At 43.6% G+C, this 22,657-nt stretch overlaps 1 protein-coding gene across 1 annotated transcript in view; it reads right to left on the bottom strand.

Annotated features, from left to right (window-relative positions):
- pcdh7b (protocadherin 7b) overlaps positions 1-7,285 on the bottom strand; it is a 101,313-nt gene extending 94,028 nt beyond the window's left edge. Inside the window, exon 1 of the mRNA XM_070930215.1 lies at positions 4,211-7,285. Within this exon, the coding sequence (XP_070786316.1) occupies positions 4,211-7,285 (3,075 nt within the window). The remainder of the gene's footprint in view (positions 1-4,210) is intronic.
- Positions 7,286-22,657: the final 15,372 nt, after the last annotated feature.

Genomic DNA, 22,657 nt, shown 5'->3' with positions numbered 1-22,657 from the left:
TGTGAAAATCAGCTGATTGCTTGCATGACTTTGCAGCTGATTATCCTAGAAAACTTCTTACATGAATTGAGATTTAACGCTAACGAAGGAAAGTTTGACCATTTTCTTTATGGCACAACTTGTAGTGAAGCAACAATTACTTCCTCCAAAAAGAAGCTGGCTTGTATCAGGGGCCATGGAGGGTGGGGGATGACCAAACACATTACAGCTCCTGTGGAACCTCTTATCAAGTAATTGCCTTATTGAGCTCACGGATAACAGTTTCACAGATAAAATCATCAGGGGAGTTTGGCAGTCATCACCACTTTTTTTGCCGGCACCAAAGAAAAATACACACAGGATCTGATTGCTTAATCCTATGTACAGGTGTTCATATAAAACTGGAGACGCCTGAATGCAGGGACACTGGGGCTTTGTCTTAATTTTCAGTTTGGTCAGTTGTGGCTTTTCTTAGGTGTTTAGGCAGCTACATTTTGTAGTTTAAAACAAATAAGGCCGGAGGCAAAGTATTGCATTTCCATATTGGTTTCCATCCTCACATCACATCCTATGTTTTGGCTACAAACGCAATTCAGGCAACGCCCATTTGCATGGTGATAGTTTGTCCTGTGTGAGTGTGGCGGGGTGAGGATTCGTCCTATGCAAATCAGATGCTTCACGGCTGCATTCAGAGAGGCTGCTGCTACGAGTAGGCACAGGAGGAACAGCTGGCCAGAGCACGGGAGGTGAACACTTGGGGCCTGGGTTAAGGGCAACGTCCAGTTATGCTTGCCGCATCAGCCCTGAGGCAGGATAACCTGGTATAAGTATGAGGACCGGGGCTTTGCCTGCCCTGAGGGGCTGCGCTGCGAGAGCATAGAATACAAGCTGCTGTGGCTCACCCCTGATTAAAAGTGATCCACCTGGGCACGAGTGGCGCTTTGAAGTGCAATGATAAAACAAAAGCTGATGGCTTGTGCTAATTCGATGGCTAAGTGATTTCATTCCTCACCGTATTACGGTCGGACAGCATTATTTTCTGGCACTGGATAGAACAGAAGCTACTGCCAAAAGTAATAAAGTTAAGTGTTCTGTTAAGTGCACGCACTACTCATCAGCCTTCAGATATAAGGATTGGACACAGGTATGTAAGGAGTATAATGCAAAAAAACAGGGAAAAAATATGAATAACATAAGTGGCATTCACTAGAGACACAGGAAGAGATGAAATGTCAGGTCTGTTGCCCCTCCTGTTCAAGTCCTCAACAGCTGCTGGGTGACACGCTGGCTTCTCCCTCACAGTTAGCTCAGCGTAATGACTGTTTAAATGTCTGATGGGCTAAAAAGAAAGGCTCGCCTCACCGATAAACTCCCTCAGTTGCCTGGTTACCTGCCCGAGCAGGTTGCCTGTGCAGTTATTGTAAGATTAGGTAGGTGAGGAGAGAGAAAGACGGAACCCGATACCTTCGAGATTACTGTCAATGGTCGGCACTATTCTCTCTCTCTCCCTCCCCGTCTCTCTCTCTATCCATCCACCCGACCCCAAGTCCCTTGTGAAACAGTAGGGGCCATTCTCTATACCTCTAACAGGGCCGTCTTTCTTGTGCCTGCCTCTATCTCTTCCCACAGACGGACAAGAAGAGAGGGAGTGGTAAAAGAGAAGGGTTTGTGGTTGAGGGCGTGTACATGCATGTTGTGTGTGTGTTAGAAAACACACACACACACACACACGCACACACACAATGAAAAACATCCCTTATCGTCATATGTCATGAATTCTAACCATTAACAGCTCAAACTAGTCATTTGTGGCCAAATGTGATGAAAAGGTCAAATTTAAATATAAACTCGCTCATTTGAATAGATTTAAAAAAAATAAAATAGTGATACCTTATTGTCTAAGAAAAATATAATGAAAATGTAACGTTAATGGTATTCACTGATGTCAATATATTCTACAACTACTCCAGATCTTGCACAAATTGTTCCCTTAACTTGAGTGTTTTATTATGTCTTTAGCTGTAGTGGCACTCACAGAAAAAACAGAATATTTTTAGAAGCAGCGTCCCTAAAATCAAGAGCATGACCGCTTCACTACTTAATCTAATATAGAGGTGGCTGTTTAACGCCATAATTGGAGCACATGAACACACACCTTCTCTTCAATTAGCTCTCTTGTGCAGCCATTAAATTACACCCTATTCACCCCAACAGAATTTATCAACAGTGAGTATTTACCAAGCCCATGGGATATAAAAGGCAATTTGAATACCTGCTAGTTATTGTATATTAAATACCTAACCGGCTACAGCACACAATAAACATGGTGATATTGCCCAGTAGGCCACTGAACACTTTCTTTACTATTCTATTAAAAAGTTAAGTATCCAAAGTGCCCAAGAATCACAGGAAAATACTCTTTGTGCATTATGGTTTTGTCCATGACACTGTATTATAACAAATGCACAGTTCATAAAAGTTACAGCAGCATTAATGTAGAGAGTAAATAAATAATTATATAAGTGGAGCATAGTGACACACAATACATGCTGCTGCCGCAGCAGCAAATAGAGTGCCCTTTTAATTATGCAGGAGACATCCGAAAGCAACAGCACTCCTCACACTCTGGGAAGCAGCTCAGTGAATACACCATATTAGAAGCTGTTAGAGACAGAGCAGGGGAAGAGAAGGGATAGAAGTAAAAGGGGAGAGAAATGATTTGAGAGAAGTAGCAAGAGGGAGGGGGAGAGAGATATAGAGAGATGAGAGTGGAGATTTAAAAAAGAAACCACTGCAAGAAAAAAAGGCATGACGGAGAGCACCATTGTAAGGGGTATGATGTGGTGGAGGCTGAAGTAACTGAGAGAGAAGAAAGAATAAAGAGGGAAAACAGGCAGCAGGGGTGGGTGCAAGGCATGCAAGGATATACTGCACAAGGCCAAAGAGTTTGAGGGACAGTGAGCTTAGAATATAAAAAAAATGATATCTAAAGGAAAAGAAAGAGAGGTAAACTAAACCAGAAAATAAAAAAAGATACAATCCAGCTGTTTTCGGCAGCACTCCAGAAAGGAGTAGTGCTGACACCACGTAAATTAAAGATCAATAATTCATTAGACTGCCACAGAAAACACATAAAACAATAAGGTTCTTTTTCCTGAAAACGCAAATCAGCTGACTTCATTATGTATTAACTTTGTTTCTTGCTGTTGTTGCACATAACGGTGCAAAAACAGCCGGAAAAAAATACAAAGACTGAACTGATAAAAGCACACATTTCCTGGAATTTTAATATCACATCATGCCACCTACACCGCTTTCAAGCTCTGCAAACGGATGAAAAGAGTTACTGAGAGGGGGGAAAAAAACAAAGGAAAGTAAAAACAGAAGGGAGGTAAGACTAGCTGGAGGGTGGATGAGAGTGGAAGACAAGAAAAGCTGATAGAAGATGGCAGACATTTATATATGAGGACAAAAGATAAGGGAGTAAAAGAAAGCTGAGGCACAATATGGGAAGTGATATTAAAATGTCCAATTTCACTGCTAGGTCAATGAATTGTTGCAGACCCCGAAGTGCAGAAGAATGTTAATAGGACCTCCTGGCCAGATGTTCCTACTTAAGCCGAGACTGTAAAACTGACTCACAAACCTAACAAAGCCATGTTTGTGCTGCATTCACCCTACATCTACCTTTCTCTCTTATCCTCTTTTGTTTTTTTCCCTCCCTTTCACCAGAAGACAAGGCAGCCTTGTCACAGACAGAGGGCAGGGCAGGGCTTGACATGGCTACGGGGAATGTAGCCAGCCCCTGCCTCGCTCCCCTCTGGGTAAAAATAACTGCAAACCAAACCCTTATGTGAGCTGTCTACAGCACTCCGACACATATTTGCCAAGGTTAGTAGTTGTGACACCCCTGACGGAAAAGGCAGCCCCAACACATGCCGTGATGAAAGCGAAAAAGTTGGACACGTTTGGTTGAGTGGTAACAATATCCCTCCGTACGCTAATCTAAACCTTTCTCTTCCTTTTCAATATTACATGTGAATGGCACTCCAAACCAAAACAGATCAATACTGCTAACTTGACACACATTAGCACCATAAAGGCAACAAGACTACTGAGACTAGCCCTGTCAGAAAGCATTATGGTAGAGAGAACACTAAGAGGAAGAAACAGAAGACATTTAAGAGTGGTGGAAGGGGGGGGGGGAGAACATGGAGACGTGTCTTCTTACCTGTTTGTTGTACTTGTTGATAGTTTGACTGCTGTATTCAGAGCAGTGGTCAGATCCAAGGGAAATGTTATCTCCGGTGCCAACAAAGGTATTGGCAGGGGGCAGGTCCTGAACTGCCTGGTGCTTTTTACCAGCTGTGGGCGACTGCGGGTGAAGCTGAACAGTAGGAAGAGGTGAACTTGACTTGTAGTGCCGGGCCAGATCTGGGCTCCCCGGCCCTCCGTTGACTGAACGATAGCGGCCCATGCCAGGACTGTCCGACAGTTTCTCGTTGACGCCATCATAGCGCTGCCCGTTGGGTTTGGAGGCCTCTACGGTGACGATGCTGCTATAGAGTGGCTGTTTGGACTTCTGTTTTTTCTTATCTTTCTTGGGCTTCTTGGACTTGTCGTGCTGCTGTGGTGTAAAAAAGTCTTCGTGATCCTTCTTGCCAGCCTCATAGCCATTCTTATTTTTGGGTCGGCAGTAACGAGCCATGACGACAACTAGAATAATGAGGATGACTGTCATGATGCCCGAAACTACTCCAATCACAATGCTTAACCTCTGTTTGCTTAGGTCATAGTTGGGGTCACCGGCAATGTTGGTGTTGAGAGATGTGCTCAGGCTCTTAGCCACCTGGGCCTCCACAACTGTGGAATTGGAAAGAGTCTCGTTAACATACACGTGAACTAGTGTGGTGGTGCTCTGTGAGGGCTGACCACTGTCGTTCACCTGGACCACTAGTCTGTGGAGGCCATAGTGCTTCTGCTCCAACTTCCCCACAAGCGAAATGACCCCAGTGCCCCCATCAATCTCAAACAGCTTGAAAGGATTTCCCCCAATAATGCTGTAGTTCAGGTCAGCGTTGATGCCGGTGTCGGTATCAGTGGCTATGACAGTTCTGACTACAGTTCTGATGTTACTGGAGGGAGGAAGAAGGGTGTAGGAGCTGTTAATTGGGAAAGTGACCGTTGGTGCATTGTCATTTTCATCCATGACAAAGAGTGATACCGTGGCGGTGGCCGATCGAGGAGGGTCACCGCCATCCACAGCTTTGACACGGAAGGTGTACGTAGTTTTCTGCTCTCGGTCAAAGGACAGGGTGGAGAAAATAGTCCCAGTGTCATTCTCAATAGAAAAGATCTCTTCTTCTTCCTCAATGAAAAGACTCATCTCTGCATTTTGGCCTTTATCTGCGTCAATGACTGTAACCATGCCAACTGGGCTGTTTGGCTCAAGGTTCTCTTTGACATAGAAGGTGAACACATCCTGCATGAACTTTGGTTCATTGTCATTCTTATCGGCCACAAGGACAACCACTGTTGCAGAGCCCTGTAGGGTGTTTATGCCCTTATCTTTGGCTATCACTTTGAATTCGTAGCGCTCTGTTTGCTCTCTGTCCAGAATGGTGTTTACTCGGATGTCTCCACTGTCTGCATCGATAGAGAAAATCCCATTTACTGATGAGTCCAGGGAATAGGCTATTTCAGCGTTCTTCCCACTATCTGCGTCAATGGCTGCCACTGTTGTCACCCTCTCGCCAGGGGCATTGTTTTCTGGAAACGACACCTCTACTATGTTCCTGCTGAAGACAGGAGGGTTGTCATTAGTGTCGCCCACTTTGACAATAAGAGAGTTATTACTTGCCAGACTGGGGCTTCCAGAGTCCACAGCCACTATGACCACGTTGTATTCCTGTGTGGCCTCATAGTCCAGCGTTGCAGACGTGTGGAGGAAATATTTCTTTTTATTCTGCTCCCCCTCCATCTCACTGGCTGGTTTGAGCTGAAAGGGCACATCCCCTACCACTGTGCAGGTCACAATGCCATTTTCCCCCTGGTCGCGGTCTGACACCTGAACTAAGGCAATGGGTGTGTCCACCACCACGTCCTCAGCCACGTTGGCTATCCCATCTTTTAAGAAAATGCGTCCAATTTTTCGTATCTCTATTGCAGGAACGTTGTCGTTCTCATCCTTGATGTTCAACACCACAGTGGCCTTGTCCATTTTCGGTGGCTGGCCTCGGTCACGGGCCATTACTGTGAACCTCAGTTGGCTCACTTCTTCACGGTCAATGCGGTGCAACACACTCAGCCACCCTGTGCTCTCATCCAACCTCAGTAGCCTCCGTACTGACTCTGTGGCTGCCCCGAACACATACTCTATTTGACCATTAACCCCCACGTCTGCATCAGCCGCTTTGAGCTGTAGTATGGGGGCACCAGGGGAGCTGTTTTCTGGTAAGTCAGCTTCATACACGCTCTTCTCGAACCGAGGGCTGTTGTCATTCACATCAGTGATCATCACCCTAAGAATGGCCTGGGAAGAGCGAGGGGGATCTCCTCCATCCCTAACACGCAGTGTGAGCTCATAGGAGTCTCTCTGTTCCCTATCAAGGGCCCCTTTAATGATGAGTTGAGGCTGCTTCTCTCCATCAGTAGTGTCAGCAACTTGCAGTTCAAAGACGCTGCTCCTGCTTGCGCCTTCCTCAAATCTCCTCTTCCCCGAGAACGAATCCCCAGAAGAGCCCAAGCGCCTTGAGTTCTCCACATTGTCCTGGATAAGCTCATATCTCTCTATTCCATTTCTGCCAAAATCTCTGTCTGTGGCTGTGGGCAGCAGATAAAGGGTTCCAATGGGTCTGTTTTCCTCCACAGACAGTGTCAGGACAGGGGAAGGGAAGGATGGGGTGTTATCATTTATATCTAATATGATGACTTTTCCCTCAAAGAGGTCGACCCAGCTCTGGGCTGGTCCAATCACTGACACTTCAAAATCTATAAAACACTCATTTTCATCAAATATCATTTGGCACTGCTGTAATTTTTCACGGTCTATGCGCCTCTCGTTGGTGGTGAGCTCACCTGTTATGTTGTCTATTTTGAAAAAATCAGAGCCCGATTCTAGCGTGAATGTCACCTCGCCGGACCCGGCAACAATGCCCAGGTCTCCGGCTACGTTCCCTACTCGGACATCGGCGGGTCCCTCCTCAGCCAAACGGTACCGGAGCACTTGCTTGGCGGCGGGCTGATGCAGAAGCTGCAGGATGAGCATGCAATAGTACAAATAGTCCACTGCACCAGTAGTCCTCATTGTTCTCCCCTGAAAAATGTCCACTTAGATTTGGAAAAAAAAGAAAAAAAGAATTTAATCACTACCTGAAAGTCCGAATATCGAAAAGAAATATCGTTTACATTAAGAGCAAAGCCCTCTGTTGCGGGATACGTGAGTCTTCATCCTCCGGACGACTTCCTACATCTCTCCTGCTGCAGTGAAAAGCAGCAAGTGCACGGGCTTTGGTCTCTTCTCTGCTTTGCCTTCTCCGGCACTGGATGTTAGTTGCTCTTTCCTTGTTTGATTTATAAAATAAAGAACGCAATTATATCAAAAGACACACCAGGAGATGCTCCGTGCGCTCCGGGCGGTGCCACAAATTTTTCAATTTCATGCGCGTAAAAGCCAAAAAATGTTATTGTCCGAGCATCATATCACCAGAAAGTAGATTCAGTCCGTATCCCGCCGTTTTACTCACAGTTTGTGCTTAGAATCTCCTTTTTGGGTGAGGCTGCAATATTCCTCTGTCCTGATGATATGTCCACATATGTCAGAGGATCATTTAAATGCCCGCGCAGTTTCCAAACTCACACGGCGAGTGTTGGATGCGCGGAGCCCGACAACTCTCCGATCTTGAGGATTGTGAATATGAAGCAAATTACCTGTCCGGCTGCCTACTCTGCTCTCTCTCCCCACAAGTCACTTGCAGCCAGCAGCAGACAGTATAGTTCTCTCTCCTTTTTTTGCGAGCCAACTCCACAATGCACAATCCCGCTGAAAATTCAAGGTTGTCTGAGAAAAACAAAAACATCAAACGAAGAAAAATCAAAAATGTATATCCGACGCAGTTTTTTGGGAAACGTTGGTTGAATTCCTCAGTGTGTCCAGCATATTCAGCCTGTTCCCTCACCTGCAGACGCGCCGCATGTGTTGGCAGCCCCTATCTGCAGCACTGTGAGAGGGATTCACAAATGATATTGCAGTCCCCCCCCCCCCTCCCCTCCCTCTCTCTCTCTCTCACTCTCCACCTCCCTCCAGTTTCTTCTCCCCCAGCAGCGCACGTAAACAGGGTCGGACTTGGTCTTGATCGCCGGGTCCAGACACCAGCAGACAATATTTGACGAAATGGGACAGAGAGAGAGAGACGCTTTAATATTGTCTTTTCCAGCGTTATTTTCTCGAGACTGTCTCGGCACTTTGCGAGCACAGTTCGGATGCTTCATATTTATGCCTAATGTTCCCGTGGGCGACATATCTGATTATAAAAAGAATGATTTGAATGTCTTTTGTATCATTCTGCAGTCACGTTATTGCATTTCTCGCCTGTGCAGTGTGGTGCGGGGATGTTGGCTTTGCCGCAAGAGATTCCTTGTGTGACAAGAAACCGCAAATTCAAAGCACAACTTTTTACGCACTCTTAGGTCGACATAAGTTATCTTTTTTTATATATATATATGATATGAAACAGTTCCACATCTCTGTGCAGCAGAGTCAGACACAGCCGCTGCAGGACAGGCGAGGCGGGACGGGGCTGGCTGTGTGCGCAGTGCTGTGGTTTCCCTGTGGTTACTAATATGAATGCGTGTGGTCGCCAGTGGTTGTGCTCTCCGGCGCAGCGGGCTCGGTGTCTTTCGCCTGTGCGCCGCTCAGTCCACTCAGCATCCAGGAATCTGACACTGTGGCTATGAATTAATTTGCGTAAAGGGGGAATAAAGACAGCAATCACTCCTGCGTGCCCCCCACCTCACACGATCTTAACAAGGGTTTCTTATTCGGCCACTGCGCAAACCCAACTCCCTGTGTAAGATTAGTGTGCGCGGTGTGTGTCCTGCCACAGCTGCCATCCAAGTCCTTGTGATGGGTACAGTGTTGAGCAAACATTCATGTGATACTGGCGGTCATTCTGCCTAGAATCATGCGTAAATTCTCCCAAAGGGCGCACTGTGTAAGGTGGGTAAACGAGCACATTTACGGTGCTTGCGTGGATCCATATCTACTACAGCACGTACGCGCATTTGCACAGCTGTGTTAAGTGCAAAAAAAAGGGAAGAAACTCTGGGTTTTGTGCTTTAATGCGCGTGCGTGAGGATATCCTCCTTCAACTTGGATTTGGGGATGCTCTCCTGTTTTAATATAGGGACAGAGCGGCGCTGGTGTCTGAAATTATACAGTGAGTGAGTGAAGAAGTGAGGGGCAGAGTGGGGTAGAGGGAGTGAGGAGGAGGAGGGGAGGAGGAAAGGAGGCAGCCAGTCTCAGCAGCTGCATCTTTCTCAGACGGCTGTCTGAATTCCAGCAGAGGCTTTATCCTTGCTTACTAGCGCCCTCTATCGTCAAATTACAATCAAACCCCCAGAAAAGGCTGCAGCAGGAGTGCAGCACATAGAGGGAGAATGTACTGTGGGCAGGTGGACGTGTTATTTGTATCATTTAGTTGATTCATTTCTCTCAAAAAGGACTTTGTAGTACAAAATAGTAACAACATTAACATACACAATAATGGCTGATTATAAGTAGGGTATATCTTTTTAAACATGGCTCAGTATGTGAATGTAGGGAGGAAGTTGTAACGATCAAGGGTTAGAAAAGTGTGCTATATATAATTTAAAAGACTTTCCTCAGAATGATAAAATGTTATGTAATATAACCTGAACATAATGACATATTGTATGATTCATGAGGAATAAGGTTAAAATCTACACACTAAAAATCGATCCAGTTTGGGACTATATAGTAGGCTACAGATGCTATACTGCAGCCTACTATTCTGACCCAGTGTCAGACATAACCAGCTCATGTTTTACCTTAAAACTGTCACAAATGTATTGTTAGTAGCACAAAACCACAGGCATATGACATCAAAAACAGAAGCGGATACACACATTATTAACAATCATGAACAAATAATGACATGAAAATTAAAAAATAGCAAGTAGATCATGACAATTTGCAACCATTCCATATTTTACAACAGCATTTTGGGTAAATAACCCAAAACGTAATATAGAAATAACACTGGGTGAAAACAGCCCCTTGTCTTGGGTAAAGTAAACCCAGTATTACGTTGCTACTATATTGATCCAAATGTTGTCAATTTTGACCCAGTGATTTTTAGTGTATACATGTCAAAACATAAAGGAATCACAGTCTACTCTTACTGAAAGTCTAATCAACCCTAAAGGCAATTAAACAACTCAAAACTTCCAAAGATTCTCATTCAGAGCATGGCTCTCTCTCTTGACAGCCTCATATTCAACAGCTAGTATGAACCCACTGGATCAAAGAAGTCTCACAAGAAATAACAATAATAACTCTGTGTCCCAAGGCCTTTGGAAGAACCAGATGCAGAGTAGAATTGAGCTTGTAGGCGATTCGGAGATGCTCTTTACTATCAGAACCATGAAGATCAAGGCCCAGAATCATCACTGAAAATCATTATCATAGTTGTGTGTAGCAATCGATCTTGCTCTCGAGTGGATGAGTGGTCTAAAAAATGATGCCAGGGAAAGCACTCGACGCCGTTACAAAGACCCCCTCAGTGAAAACGAGGTGTTTTTGAAAACGAGATGTTAAAAAAAAAAGTGACTCACACTCCCACGCAATGACTGATAGCACGAAATTAAAACAAGTTCTGATAAGAGATGATACATCAGTCCCTTTTTCTTTTTTTCCCAAAAAAGTAATTTTCTGACTGAATCGTTTGCATATTAAATATAAAATGCAGCTGTTACGTAATGACCGGATGGCAAAATGGTTATAGCTTCAGAATAATCACGATAAAATATTTCTTTCTTTTAGTTTTGCTTATTTTGCTCACGAGCCGCAGACAGTCTGGGAGCATTCATGAAATGTGGGGAAAGAAAATGAAAAACTTAAGATGATTGCACAGTCAGATGAATTAATGGTCTCCGTTTTATAAACATAATAAGAGAAGAAATGTCTGCCTGTCCTTATTGATGCTTAGAGCTGTGTCACTGTGTCCAATAAAAAGTTGCAATTATGTTGGCTGCCAACATTGATTTGTTCCGATAGGGCTTTTATGGACACAACCATCTAAGTCCTTGTTAGCCATGTAGTAGTCATTGCACAGTTTGATTGTTTTGATGCTAAATAGAAGAACATGTATATCAGTTTTCTACACATTCTGTCAAAATATTGCTGCAGCCATACTGCATCTGAAAATTGCACATTTATATTAGGCTCTTTAACAGTAAAATGTTCACATGACAAATGTTGCAGTTCAAAGTGATTACCCGACAAGTACTAAGTGATCACACTAACAAATAATTACATTTCCAATCAGAGCAGAGGGTGTGACTATCGTATGAATATGAACGGAGCAAAGAGCAATAATGTAATTTAAGGGGTTTTACCAAGTTAACCTGGTAGAGAACATATTTTACACCTGAGCAGGAGACGTTGAGAACATGTTGTTTGTAGCATTTTATTCACACATACAGGGAGTCATAACTGCGGAGGAAGTCACTTGTACTGACTTTATTAATGTTTTAGTCCTTTGAGGTTCATCGGGTAAAAAATGATTATGGTAGTTAAAGGCGTTCAGTGGAGTTTTTTGTAACAAACCTGTTGAATGCATTTCCTTCTTCAAACATTTGAAAAATTATTTTAAAATGTGCAGTGTTTACATGTGCGTATGCTAGCTGACAGTCTTCATGCCTTTGTTGGTGTTTTGCTGGTAACTGTCACCAACTGTCAGTTAAAGAAATATGGTGAAACCAGGTGCCCAGGTACATTCACCAAACAAAACATGAACCCATTCATAAAAACATTGCTCCATAGCACTACTAGTGGTCCAAAACTCCACAGGATACCTTTAATAAAGTAAGCACAAGTTTTTCATCCTACTCACCTGTCAATAGGACATCATGGTGTGCAAGAACTTGGTCGAAATAGTAAAATGCTTCATGCTTTTGCTTTGAAGTAACTACCATCTCAAACACTTCTACAGCACCAGTTGTATCAGTAGTATCTAAGTGAAAAGAGTGAATTTATGAACATAATGAATAACTGTTGATAAATGCCTAATTATATGGATGAGCTCGGAGATGAGCAATCTACCACCTCTGGCTTGGCCGCTATCATTAGGACTCTGCGTGGAATCTTGATGCTGGTGATGATGGAGGAGCTGGTGGTTGGATGTTGGCATCAGGAGCTGGAAGCTGCTCTCCGCAGGTGCAGCTAAGTGGATTGATAAAGGGGGTGGCGTTGAGTGATTGGCTTTAGGTGAGAGGAATATTAGCTTAAGGCTGACTTGATTGGGTTGTTTTAAGCAGGACGAAGTCGCCTCTTAAATTTTTGATTATGTGAATGGACAAGAGAAGTGTGGCTTCTTTTGATGATGCAGTTTCTTCTCACTTGAAATCCAAAAAAAACCAAAAAAACCCCAAACTTTTTTGACTGATGCTGCTCTTGAAATTTGAATGCGAGTGATTTGGCCACCATTGAGCTTTTTACATGTCTCATGTTGCTTTGAAAACTCACATTCAAACTGTGTGATTGTAAGTGTTCCTTTGTGACAGAAAAATCCTGTTAATTGGCATTCAGCTGTGATGTAGTTACCACAACGTTAGCAATTTTCCAGCAAGGCACCAGGTATTTTTGTCTATTTTTCAAATGTCAGGTGACACTACCAAAATGGAGTTCTTTCAAGAGCAACTTTGAAATACTGCATGTTCAAGTGTTTCCACATAAAAAATAGAGGCTTCACATAATATACAGAAAAAAACAAGAAATTAAAGATACAAATTGCATAAAAGCTGATATCTTTTTAAAAATGGATTGTGGAACCTTTTGATAAACATAATTTACTGTTGGTGTATCAGGAGATGATGTTGATTTCTATAGAGATCTCATCTGAAAGGAGGGCAAGAATTTCCAATTAAGTTGGACTGCATAGCAAAGCTACAGCCTGTGTTGTTTGCTGTGTTTACTGCTTTGAAGTGTGAAAGTAAGTTTTGCGAAATGTGAGGAACAAAACGTGAGTGTAGCTGTGATATCAGGTTTACAATCCACGGGGAAGCTGTGACTTTTAAAAAGGTGAATGTTTGGTGCCATCTTCCATCAAGTCTGTATTTTCAGCCCATTACGAAAGTTGGGAAAAGTGCTATGCATGAGAACAATTAGAATATGGACTCAGGATGCATACTTCCTCGATCAGCTTTTATTTTCAGCTTTTTGTACGTGCATTAACTGTCGTCATTCATGTTGTGTCTGTTCTTCAATCCCTAAACATTTACAAAGAAATCCAGCGCGTTTTTCTCTCTATTGGCTGAGTCGCTCGGACTATTAATAACACAGTAAATAGACTGTGTGGCTTTGAAGTGGGTGTTTGACTGATCACACCGGTGTGTGCTTTTTTCACTGGTGCTGAGCCACCAGGTGTTTGGGACTCAGGGGCAAATGTACTCAATTAATTATGACATTGCACTTTGCAGCAGCAGCAAGGCTACTTTTAAAAGAAACTCAAGAAATAGACACGTTTGTGTGTTTATTAGAACATAGCAGATGTTATTAGGGGTTGTGTTGAGTTCAGCTGCACATGTTTTCTTATTGGACTGTAATTAACAATTCACTCTTGAAGCTATGTGGAAAGTGGGGATATTTTAGCTCTTCCAGTGTGTATCTGTGAGCATGAAATGGAAGCAGAAAGATGTGATGTGGTTGAAAAGCTTTGGACGACGCCTCTTATCAACGTTCTGCCGACACCCCCTGATGTTACAGGAATGAGCCTGACCCTTGACATAGCATCTATGTAGGTTTGTGTCCTTATCTTCCTTCCTGTCTTCCTGTGAGTATCCTTATGCATCTTCGCATGTGTGGGTGCAAGCATCGATTCACACTTCCAATACGATGCCTCATGCGCTGCTGCGTGGATGTGTCAGTCAGTGTCCCCAGTTGAGCCTGCGTGGAGCCCATCCACCCGTGTACTCTCTGACCGCTCGGCCTCCGGAGAGAAATACAACCATCCGTCAAGAACGTGTAAAAAAAAAATCAGTTGATGGCAGGGCGGGCAGCCAGCCAGGCCACTCTTAGGCAACTCTTTGTAGTGCTGCCCGAGAGGTAATATGTCACGACATCCTCCACTTTGAACGTCAGGGAGAAACATCAACAAGGAGTGACTCAACAGCGTTGAGAAGAAGCGTCCAGTACTGTGGTGGTGTAGCTCAGCGAGCCTTTTTCTCTCCAACTCCCTCTGGCAAGTTGCTATTTTGAGACTCCCAACGCCTTGTTCTGCCCCCCCCTCGCCACACACACACACACACACACCCTCCTGGGCTTTGTGAAAACTGTTGGATAGATCACAATAGACAAAAGAATTGGTTCAGAAACTTCCAATACCGCCCAGATGATTCAGGTAGTCACAGGGGTAAAATGGAGGGTGCCTTGCTTTTAAACATGAAAAGGAGGTAGTGTGCCTTCTTCTCCTTCGCTTAAGAAACTTGAAAGTGAAATCCAATGAGATCATTGCAGAGTCTCATGACTCATATTTGCCATTGATTTGACTCCATGAGTGAGACGGCTTGTTGGTTTGTATTATTAATCAGCATATCCATGAGTATGCTCTGAATCTGGAGGCTGTCTTCAGTTTAAAATGTGTCAAACACTTTGTGTCAAAACAGTGTTCATCCACCCAAACACACACACACCTATGGCGGGGGGAGTTAGCATGTGGCACATTCACATAACCATTGGGAGAAATAGGTGTCTTACTCAAGGACACTTTGACATGTGGACAAGAGGAGCTAGGGATTGAACAGTGGACAGAGACGTCACTATCTGTATCTGTATTGGGATTGGAGTGGGCGTGGTTTATACCGGAAGTCACATACAATTGGGCAAATGTATTGACAGATAATTAGTTATGAAATGTATTTCCACATCCTCCTCTTATTTTATGTATTTCTTACATTTTTTAAATTCATAATTAAATTATTACTTTTTTTACTTTATTTTGTTATTTATTCTCGTAATTGAGAGGTTTCAAAAGAAGTGAGTGCTTACAAGTGCTGGCCCCTTATCACTCCCATCAGTACAAGGGGCATATACATTGTAGGCATTAGTCACCCCCCACACCCAGACAGTCAGTCACCCTGTCACAACTTAATCGCTGACACTAGTGACACAAGGGACACCCTGCTTTTCAAAAGCCCCTCAAACATCAAAAGGGGACGTTTCAAAGCAGCTATTCAGAGGCCTTTCTTCAATGGGACGAGGGTCGCTGTGGCCGCCATGAATGGATTGATTTGGAGCAAATGTGGTTCGAGGCGACTCGTATTGTGATAATTCCAGTGTCAACACTCTGTACTCCTCCCCTCCACCCGCGGATCCTCAATGAGCTCGGCTCTTGTTGTAGAGAAAGAAGCCTTGAAAATCTGACACTTGAGAGGGGACGTTTGGCACAATAACGCTACTAATTCCACACCCCCCCTCCTAAAAAAGGGTGAAGAGGAAGAAGAAGCTGGAGCATGCAACACTAGCCGCATTATTAGGATCTGTTGAGGGAATAATAAGGATGAATCACCCCTCCCATTGCTGTGACCTAAAAATCGCAGAGCATACTAAATCTTGCCCCCGTGTCAATGGCTGCCTGTTATTTGCATGCATTAAAGTGAAAATAGCGGCTGCTTTGTGACACTCATTTTGTGTCAGTGTAGCTAGTCACAGATTGTCCCCCTCTCTCGCGCCCTCCCTCAGCTTCAGCAGGCGCGTGGAAAAAATTATGTGCGAAGGGTAGTCATTTCCAATGCATATACTTCTCGAGTGCCGCTGCTGTGTTTATATGTATGTGTGAGTGTGTGAGTGTGTGTCTGTTTGCCTGTCTGTCTGGTCTGCGGGTGTGTTTATCTGTTTATGAACAGCGACGGAGTGTTTGTGTGCACTGTCCCACTGTTTCGGCTAGAAAATAAGAAGACACCTGCTCGGCGATTCGGAGCTGGCTGTCAAAAACAGGAAAGAAAGTGTGGTGGGAGAAAAAAAAAACCAGGCAGCCCAGAGATATATCTATTCTGGCTCCCCGCTTCCCTCAAGCTGCCGGTAGGAGACTTCAAAATGGCTCCACTCCCCGCCACAGAGTGGGCTCTGCCCTGTCAAAATGTCTTTGAATGGAAAATACAGACTGAAAAGTTTCCTCCTTTCTCTACCTCTTCCTCATTGTTTTTCTCTCTTGCTCCCTCATTCTCTCTTCCTCCACCCCCACCCCCACCCCCCTCCGCTTCTGTCCATCCTTCATCGCACACAGAAAGGGCATCTCATCCTCTCCAGTGAAGCTCTCATTCAATGCTGCCTTTGCTCTGAGAAAAACACTCTCTTCCTCCCTCTCTCTCTTTCTCTCTCTCCCTCTGTCTCTCTCCCTCTCTCTCACTGGAGCCCCGCCAGAGCTCTCTGTCTCGGTGAGGTATCTGCCAGTCACTCAGAAGTCCATTCTTCACTAAAACATGATGTCTATCTCCTGGGTCCTGTCTGTAGAACAGTGCAGGTCTTGGTACCTTTTGTCAGAAGCGATTATGATCTGTGTAGCCCACAGAGTTGCAAACAAAACTTAAGTGTGTGAAATTAATCAGGGTCAATTAACAAGGGACATTTGAATGTTTTGGAGCTTTGCTTGATGGCCAAAAGTATGCGGACACGCTTCTATAACAGCCTCCACTCTTCAGGAAATCTTGCCATCCACAAGATTTTGGAACTTGGCTACAGAGCTGGAATCACTGATACTGATATCAATACCTTTTTATCATTACAAGTGGATTTATGAAGAGAATCCATCATTGATAGGCTACTTCTAAATTCCACAAATTAGGCCTTTCTTTTTACTATACTATTTAAATGACTTAACCACATGCATTTTAAAATACAAGATCTCACAAATATGCCTGTTGTGTGAATTTTCTGAACTAATGAGCTGATCAAGGGTGTTCATGAGTCCACAGTGTGATCTAATGCAAGACCAATTTTGGGGGTTTTGGCACTAATGATACTCAGAACAAGACTTATTAGTGAGATTGGGCACTGATGTTGGACATGGCTCACATGCAGTCAGTATTCCAATTCCTTCCAAATGTGTTGGATGGGGTTGAGTTAAGGGCTCCGTGGAGCAGGGAAGTTGTACACCAACCTCAGAGACAAAACACAAACAAACAAAAACATTTCTTATGGGCGTTGTCATGTTGAAGCAGAAAATGATCTTTCCCACAAAGTTGGAAGCACTGTTGTCTATGTAAGGAAAGAATGTTTTTGTTCTGTCATAACTTGTCATCATCTTGCGACTCCTCTGGTTTGTCTTGTAATCACCTCAGGACCCCAGTAAAGGATTTGAGAATGTGTGTCTGCGTAATGTCACATGACAAATATGAACAGAATAATGTTTAACTATACTGCCATTAAAAGTGTCATTACATGTGTAGCACATCAATCACTTAAGAAGCCAATGATCATTCGTTTCATGGTATGGACACTTGAGAAATCTATCTACTGAAATTTGATCCCCAAGGCATCTTACATTTATGGTTAATCTAATACTTCCCCTATGACCATGTCTAAAAACCCATTCTGCCTGCGCTTTCCCCATTATTTCAGGTGGCTTCATCACCTGTGGCCAGAAGGAACTACCTAATGGCCATTTTCATTTGATAATTGGTTATCTTGACATTTCAAACTGGCTCCATAATTTGTTCGTCTCTATTGTGAGTGGCTCGTTAATTAGAGTGTGTCTGTGCTTAGCTCATCATTTCCGAAAAGGATTTGAGGTCATCGTCGAATTACACGGTTGGCATTCTTGGGACACGTTCATTAAAAAAGGCAGTTTCGCCTAAACGGCCCAACATGAGATCTTTTAGAAAATCTGATAACCCTAACCCTGAGGGGGAGAATGTTAATATCCAAAAGACCTGAGGAATTCAAGCAGTTTATTTATTTAAATGCCGTCAAATGTGCATCTCGTCCTGCTGCTGCTGTGAGATATAGTCTTCAGGACAGTGGATGATATGTGCTCTGACAGTGGTGAGAAAAAGGGAGATCCGTGTTCGCCGAGTTAACTCCGAGGGAGACGAAGTAAATGTCCTTGTGAAAGTCTTCAGATGAGTGATGCCTCAGACTAAGCCTTCAATCTCCCCACAATGCTCATCTCAGTAATAATTCATTCTGCATCCTCAGAAATGGAAAATATTGATTTTCAATGAATAACACCCTAAACCAGCATGCAGCCCTAAGATTGCCAGTAAAGTAAAAAAAAAAAAAAAAATAGTATGCCCTCTCTCCCGAAGAGGCTCGTCTCCTGCATCCGCTCCAGGCGTCATAAAACAGACACATGCGAGTCGACATCCAGACGAGTTATTGTCATTACATCTAATTAGGAGATAAGTCCTCGTTGCGTTCAAAGGGGCTGAAACTGACGGATAATAATTGCTGCAGTGTTCATGGACGCTGTTATTATTGTTGGTGTGTTTCACCGAAGACACAGCTGTCAACAAGAAAGTGGCAGGATCTGGTTCACAATGAAATTCTGGAAAGGTTGAATATTTATTTGGCGTTCATACTGAATTGTCGTCGTCAACAACCTGTTTGTGTCGTTTCGTACTGGCTCAAACAGCAAAAACATGCTTTCTTATCCAACCATGTCTGATTATAGTGGAGTGATTTATCTCCTAATATCAGTAATTACCTATATAATTTGATTTCTTTACATCACAGGTATTGTTAGGTATTGTGTCCTCCTTTGAAACCCCTGTACTGTACAGTAAAACTCACATTGGCATATATTCAGCTCTGCGGGTAGTAATCCATTACGTGGCTGCATCAATGACAGAGATTAGCCAGGATTAATGTGATCATCAGGATTGATCAATAGATTATGTTAGATTAATGTTTCAGTTCAAAGCATTACTCCTTTCCATACACTCTGATTTGCCTCCGGAAAGATTGCAAACATTATCAACTGTACTTTTCTGGAACCACATTAATCTCAAAACCTTCACACCAATTGCACCTGTTTATCCACAGTGCAGCGTACAGCACTTGGTCAGCATCAGAAAAGAGGCACCCACCGCGTGATATGAGGTTGCCTTCTTTGAAAAATAGCAACAGGGATGTTTTTTAGGGATAAAAGGCTCCAGCTTTACTGATGTGATTAGAATTAAAAGTATAATGCTTTAAATCCCCTCCATGATCTCTTTTGTTTCAAAAGCATGCAGAGATGACAGACGGATTAAAGAACATTGTTAATTTTTTGTAGATCTGTGTGCATCAATTACAGCCAGGACTGCTTTTATACCGTTTAGCATTAATACATAGACAAATCTGCACTCATCAGTGTTTGGCAGGCGGAATTCAAAAATCTGATCCTGCGTGCACTTATGGAAATTGGCATCCATGTAATTCACACTTGAAACGAAGGAATGCAGTTAAAATCAAAGAGCTGGATTTTAATCAATTAGTGTAGTGTGTCAAAAACATTTAGTAAGTAGTCATTATTTTGTTACTGTGGCCAAGTTTTTTATACTTGTACCTTGTATGCCTTCACTTGAATCTCTCCAGATCCACTTCTCTTGCTGTTCTCCAACGTTTCCTTATTATGGGCTACTCAGAGTGTTGGGACTGCCAGGCCACATCCCAAAGGATGCAGAAAAACTTGCAAATGATTGTGTGCTCACAGTTGCTGGTCTCCACAGATCATTCTCTAAAAGTTTGCCACCCACACTGAAGCATCAAATCTTTAGAAAAATGCTTTTCTTCCTCCTGTTTTATTTTAATACTACCAGGCCAACAACAAAATGGTGAGTTTCAAAGTTCACTCTTGACCTTGGAAACTTGGAAAGCAGTTGATGAAACAATCTCACCTCCAGGTCCAGAGCTGGAGTAGCATTTCTAGTGCACGTCCTGGACCAGTCTTTCTGCTGAAGGCACAGAGAGCAAACTGATATCAACCCTCCATCTAACTCCTGATAAGACAGCAACCAAGCCGATCCTCACTTACTCCAGTTAGTTTTCAGAGTAAAGCTCTGTTCTGTCACCTCTTTGTGTCTCTTATTTTGTCTTTCAGTCTAACATACAGTAACTTCCTGTTCTGGTAGTCAGACAAGTGAACAAATAGAGCATATTGATTTCAGAGAGAGTCTAAATGCAACCTGCTAACCAATGATACTCCTTGGGCCGTTTGCATTGAGACTCTAAATAAGATTAGTCGATTCATAGAAAATGAAGCAGCAATATTTTGATCAATTAGTAATTTAGTTACATTTCGAGGGAAAAAAAAGATAACTACCAGCTTCTCAAAAGTTTATAATTTCTTATATTGTAGTGGAAAGAAAATGTTAGTTATAGCCTTACTATTAAATATGTTACAGTTGTACAATCATCTGAAAAGCTAAATTAAAAGACATGTCAGTGGCAATACTTAGTATTGTAGCTTTTTTACATTGCACATCAGCCATTTTGTGTCCACCAAGACCAACACTTTCAAACTAATTTTCAAAAAGCTCAGTTTTTAATGGTCAAAAATACACGTGTATATTGGGCAAAAATGATGGAAACATTTGTCTGCATTACAGAGGACAAGGCCTTTGTGGAGAAACACCAGGCACTATCCTTTTAAATGACTTCCCAGTGTGTGTGTGTGTGTGTGTGTGTGTGTGTGTGTGTGATCTTTCTCCCTCCTTTGGCCAGGCAGTGTCTCACTTCATGCCCGCTCAAATCACTCAACTTGTCCCTGGTTCCCGCATTACCCCCCAGCCCTAGTCTCTTATCTGTCCCCTCTCCCCTGGCCTTTGATACACCCCTCTAGCCTCCACCAGTTCCCCAGGAGTGCAATCTGTTGTCCACTGGTATTGATCAGACACACAAGGTTTTGATTAGCACACTTGGCTGGATAACGGGGGCTTCACTGCATGATTGTACTCAACCATTCTACTGTCTTGTTCCTCTATTGGCCAGGGAGTACTTCTATTCATAGGAGTCAGTGATTGGACGCACCCTGCCCCCCCCCCCCCCCCCCCCATCCACCCTCTGCAGTAAAAGATCCAAGAGTCTTATGCTTTCTTCACTTGACTGAGTGTTTTTGTGTTGGTTTTGACACATGAAGGCAAGTTTAATGCAGGCAGCAATGTGCAACCGACAAGCGTTTGCTGCGGAATGGATCTCGGCTCCGACCGCGGAGGTTTACATAGATGAAAGAACTGATAGTGGTCACATTTGGCAAAAAAAAAAAAAAGAAAATGAAGCTACGGCCTCCACGTTCAATAAAGAATTTCACAGGCGATTCGGTGAAGAAAAGCCCCCAAACAAAAGAACGGGCATGAGGGGAGATGTGAGGTCGATACGGATGTTTAATCAAGAGGGACGTCCAAGCTTTTTCTCATTTGCGGGAGAAAGAAGGAGACAAGGGCAAGCGGTTGGCTGGTCAGGCATTCTGACATTGCAGCTTAAGAGTCAGCCACCCATTGGCCTATTCACTGGTCAGCCAATTAGGTCTTGGCGGTTAAGGTTTAATACCTACTGTTAAGGCTACTATTGTGTGCCATATAATGCTATTTCAGGCTTTCACTCACTTTGGAAGCTTTCATTAAATCCAGAAGAATGCCAGGGCTATTCATACAGGGGCTTGAGTTAAAAGCTCTGCATTTTCATATTTCCTTAACTTTCAGACCCCCCCCCCCCCACACACACCTCCCCACACCTCCCCACATATCCCCATTTCATGCAAAGACACAATCCTTCAAATAAAGTCACTTGTAAGAGCAAAGAACGTTGATTTTCCAGGTTTGACTCACTTTGAAAGTTTTTCATTTGACTTTTCAGATTTCAGCCATTCTTGTCAGGTGTTTTGTAGGGTCAGGATGCTCTCACCGTATTAAAGTTTCACAAACTTCCTGCTTCTTTGAGAAGTCGCTCGCTCGGGATCTTCATGTGATTCATTGACTTTCTTCCTCAAATGTCAGAAGAGAGGTTGGAGCGTGATTTCTGTTTCATTTGAGAGGTTTCCACAAACATTTCACGGTCATCTGACTTGATATTTCCGCTCCTTGTTCCGGACTGAATCATTGTAAACAGTGCCCCTATTGAGAGTGAAACTTATCAAACAAAAAGGCAGGGGACGGGCACTGGCACATTCCTTCAGTTGTGTTCATTAGTTGCACGCTTGCTGTGATGCATGCTGGGGGGATGTTGGCTGGGCTTGGCCGACCACTCGAGCACTGAGCGCACCGACAGATGTAGCGTAGCCTCTCCAAACGGCGGGGATCTGACTCGCTCAAACTTGGCCAGGAGTCTGGGGAGTTGTCGGTGGAGTCAGAGGGAGAGAAGAGGACGAGGACAGAGAGAAGGATATGCAGAGAAAAAGGAAGAGAGGGGGTAGAGGGAGAGAGGAAGAGAAAGGCTGGAAGATAAAGAGAGACAAACAGAGAA

The sequence above is a fragment of the Enoplosus armatus genome, chromosome 23 (genome assembly GCF_043641665.1).
Source record: "Enoplosus armatus isolate fEnoArm2 chromosome 23, fEnoArm2.hap1, whole genome shotgun sequence".
NCBI lineage: Eukaryota > Metazoa > Chordata > Actinopteri > Centrarchiformes > Enoplosidae > Enoplosus > Enoplosus armatus.
This window is presented reverse-complemented; position numbering and strand designations above follow the sequence as displayed.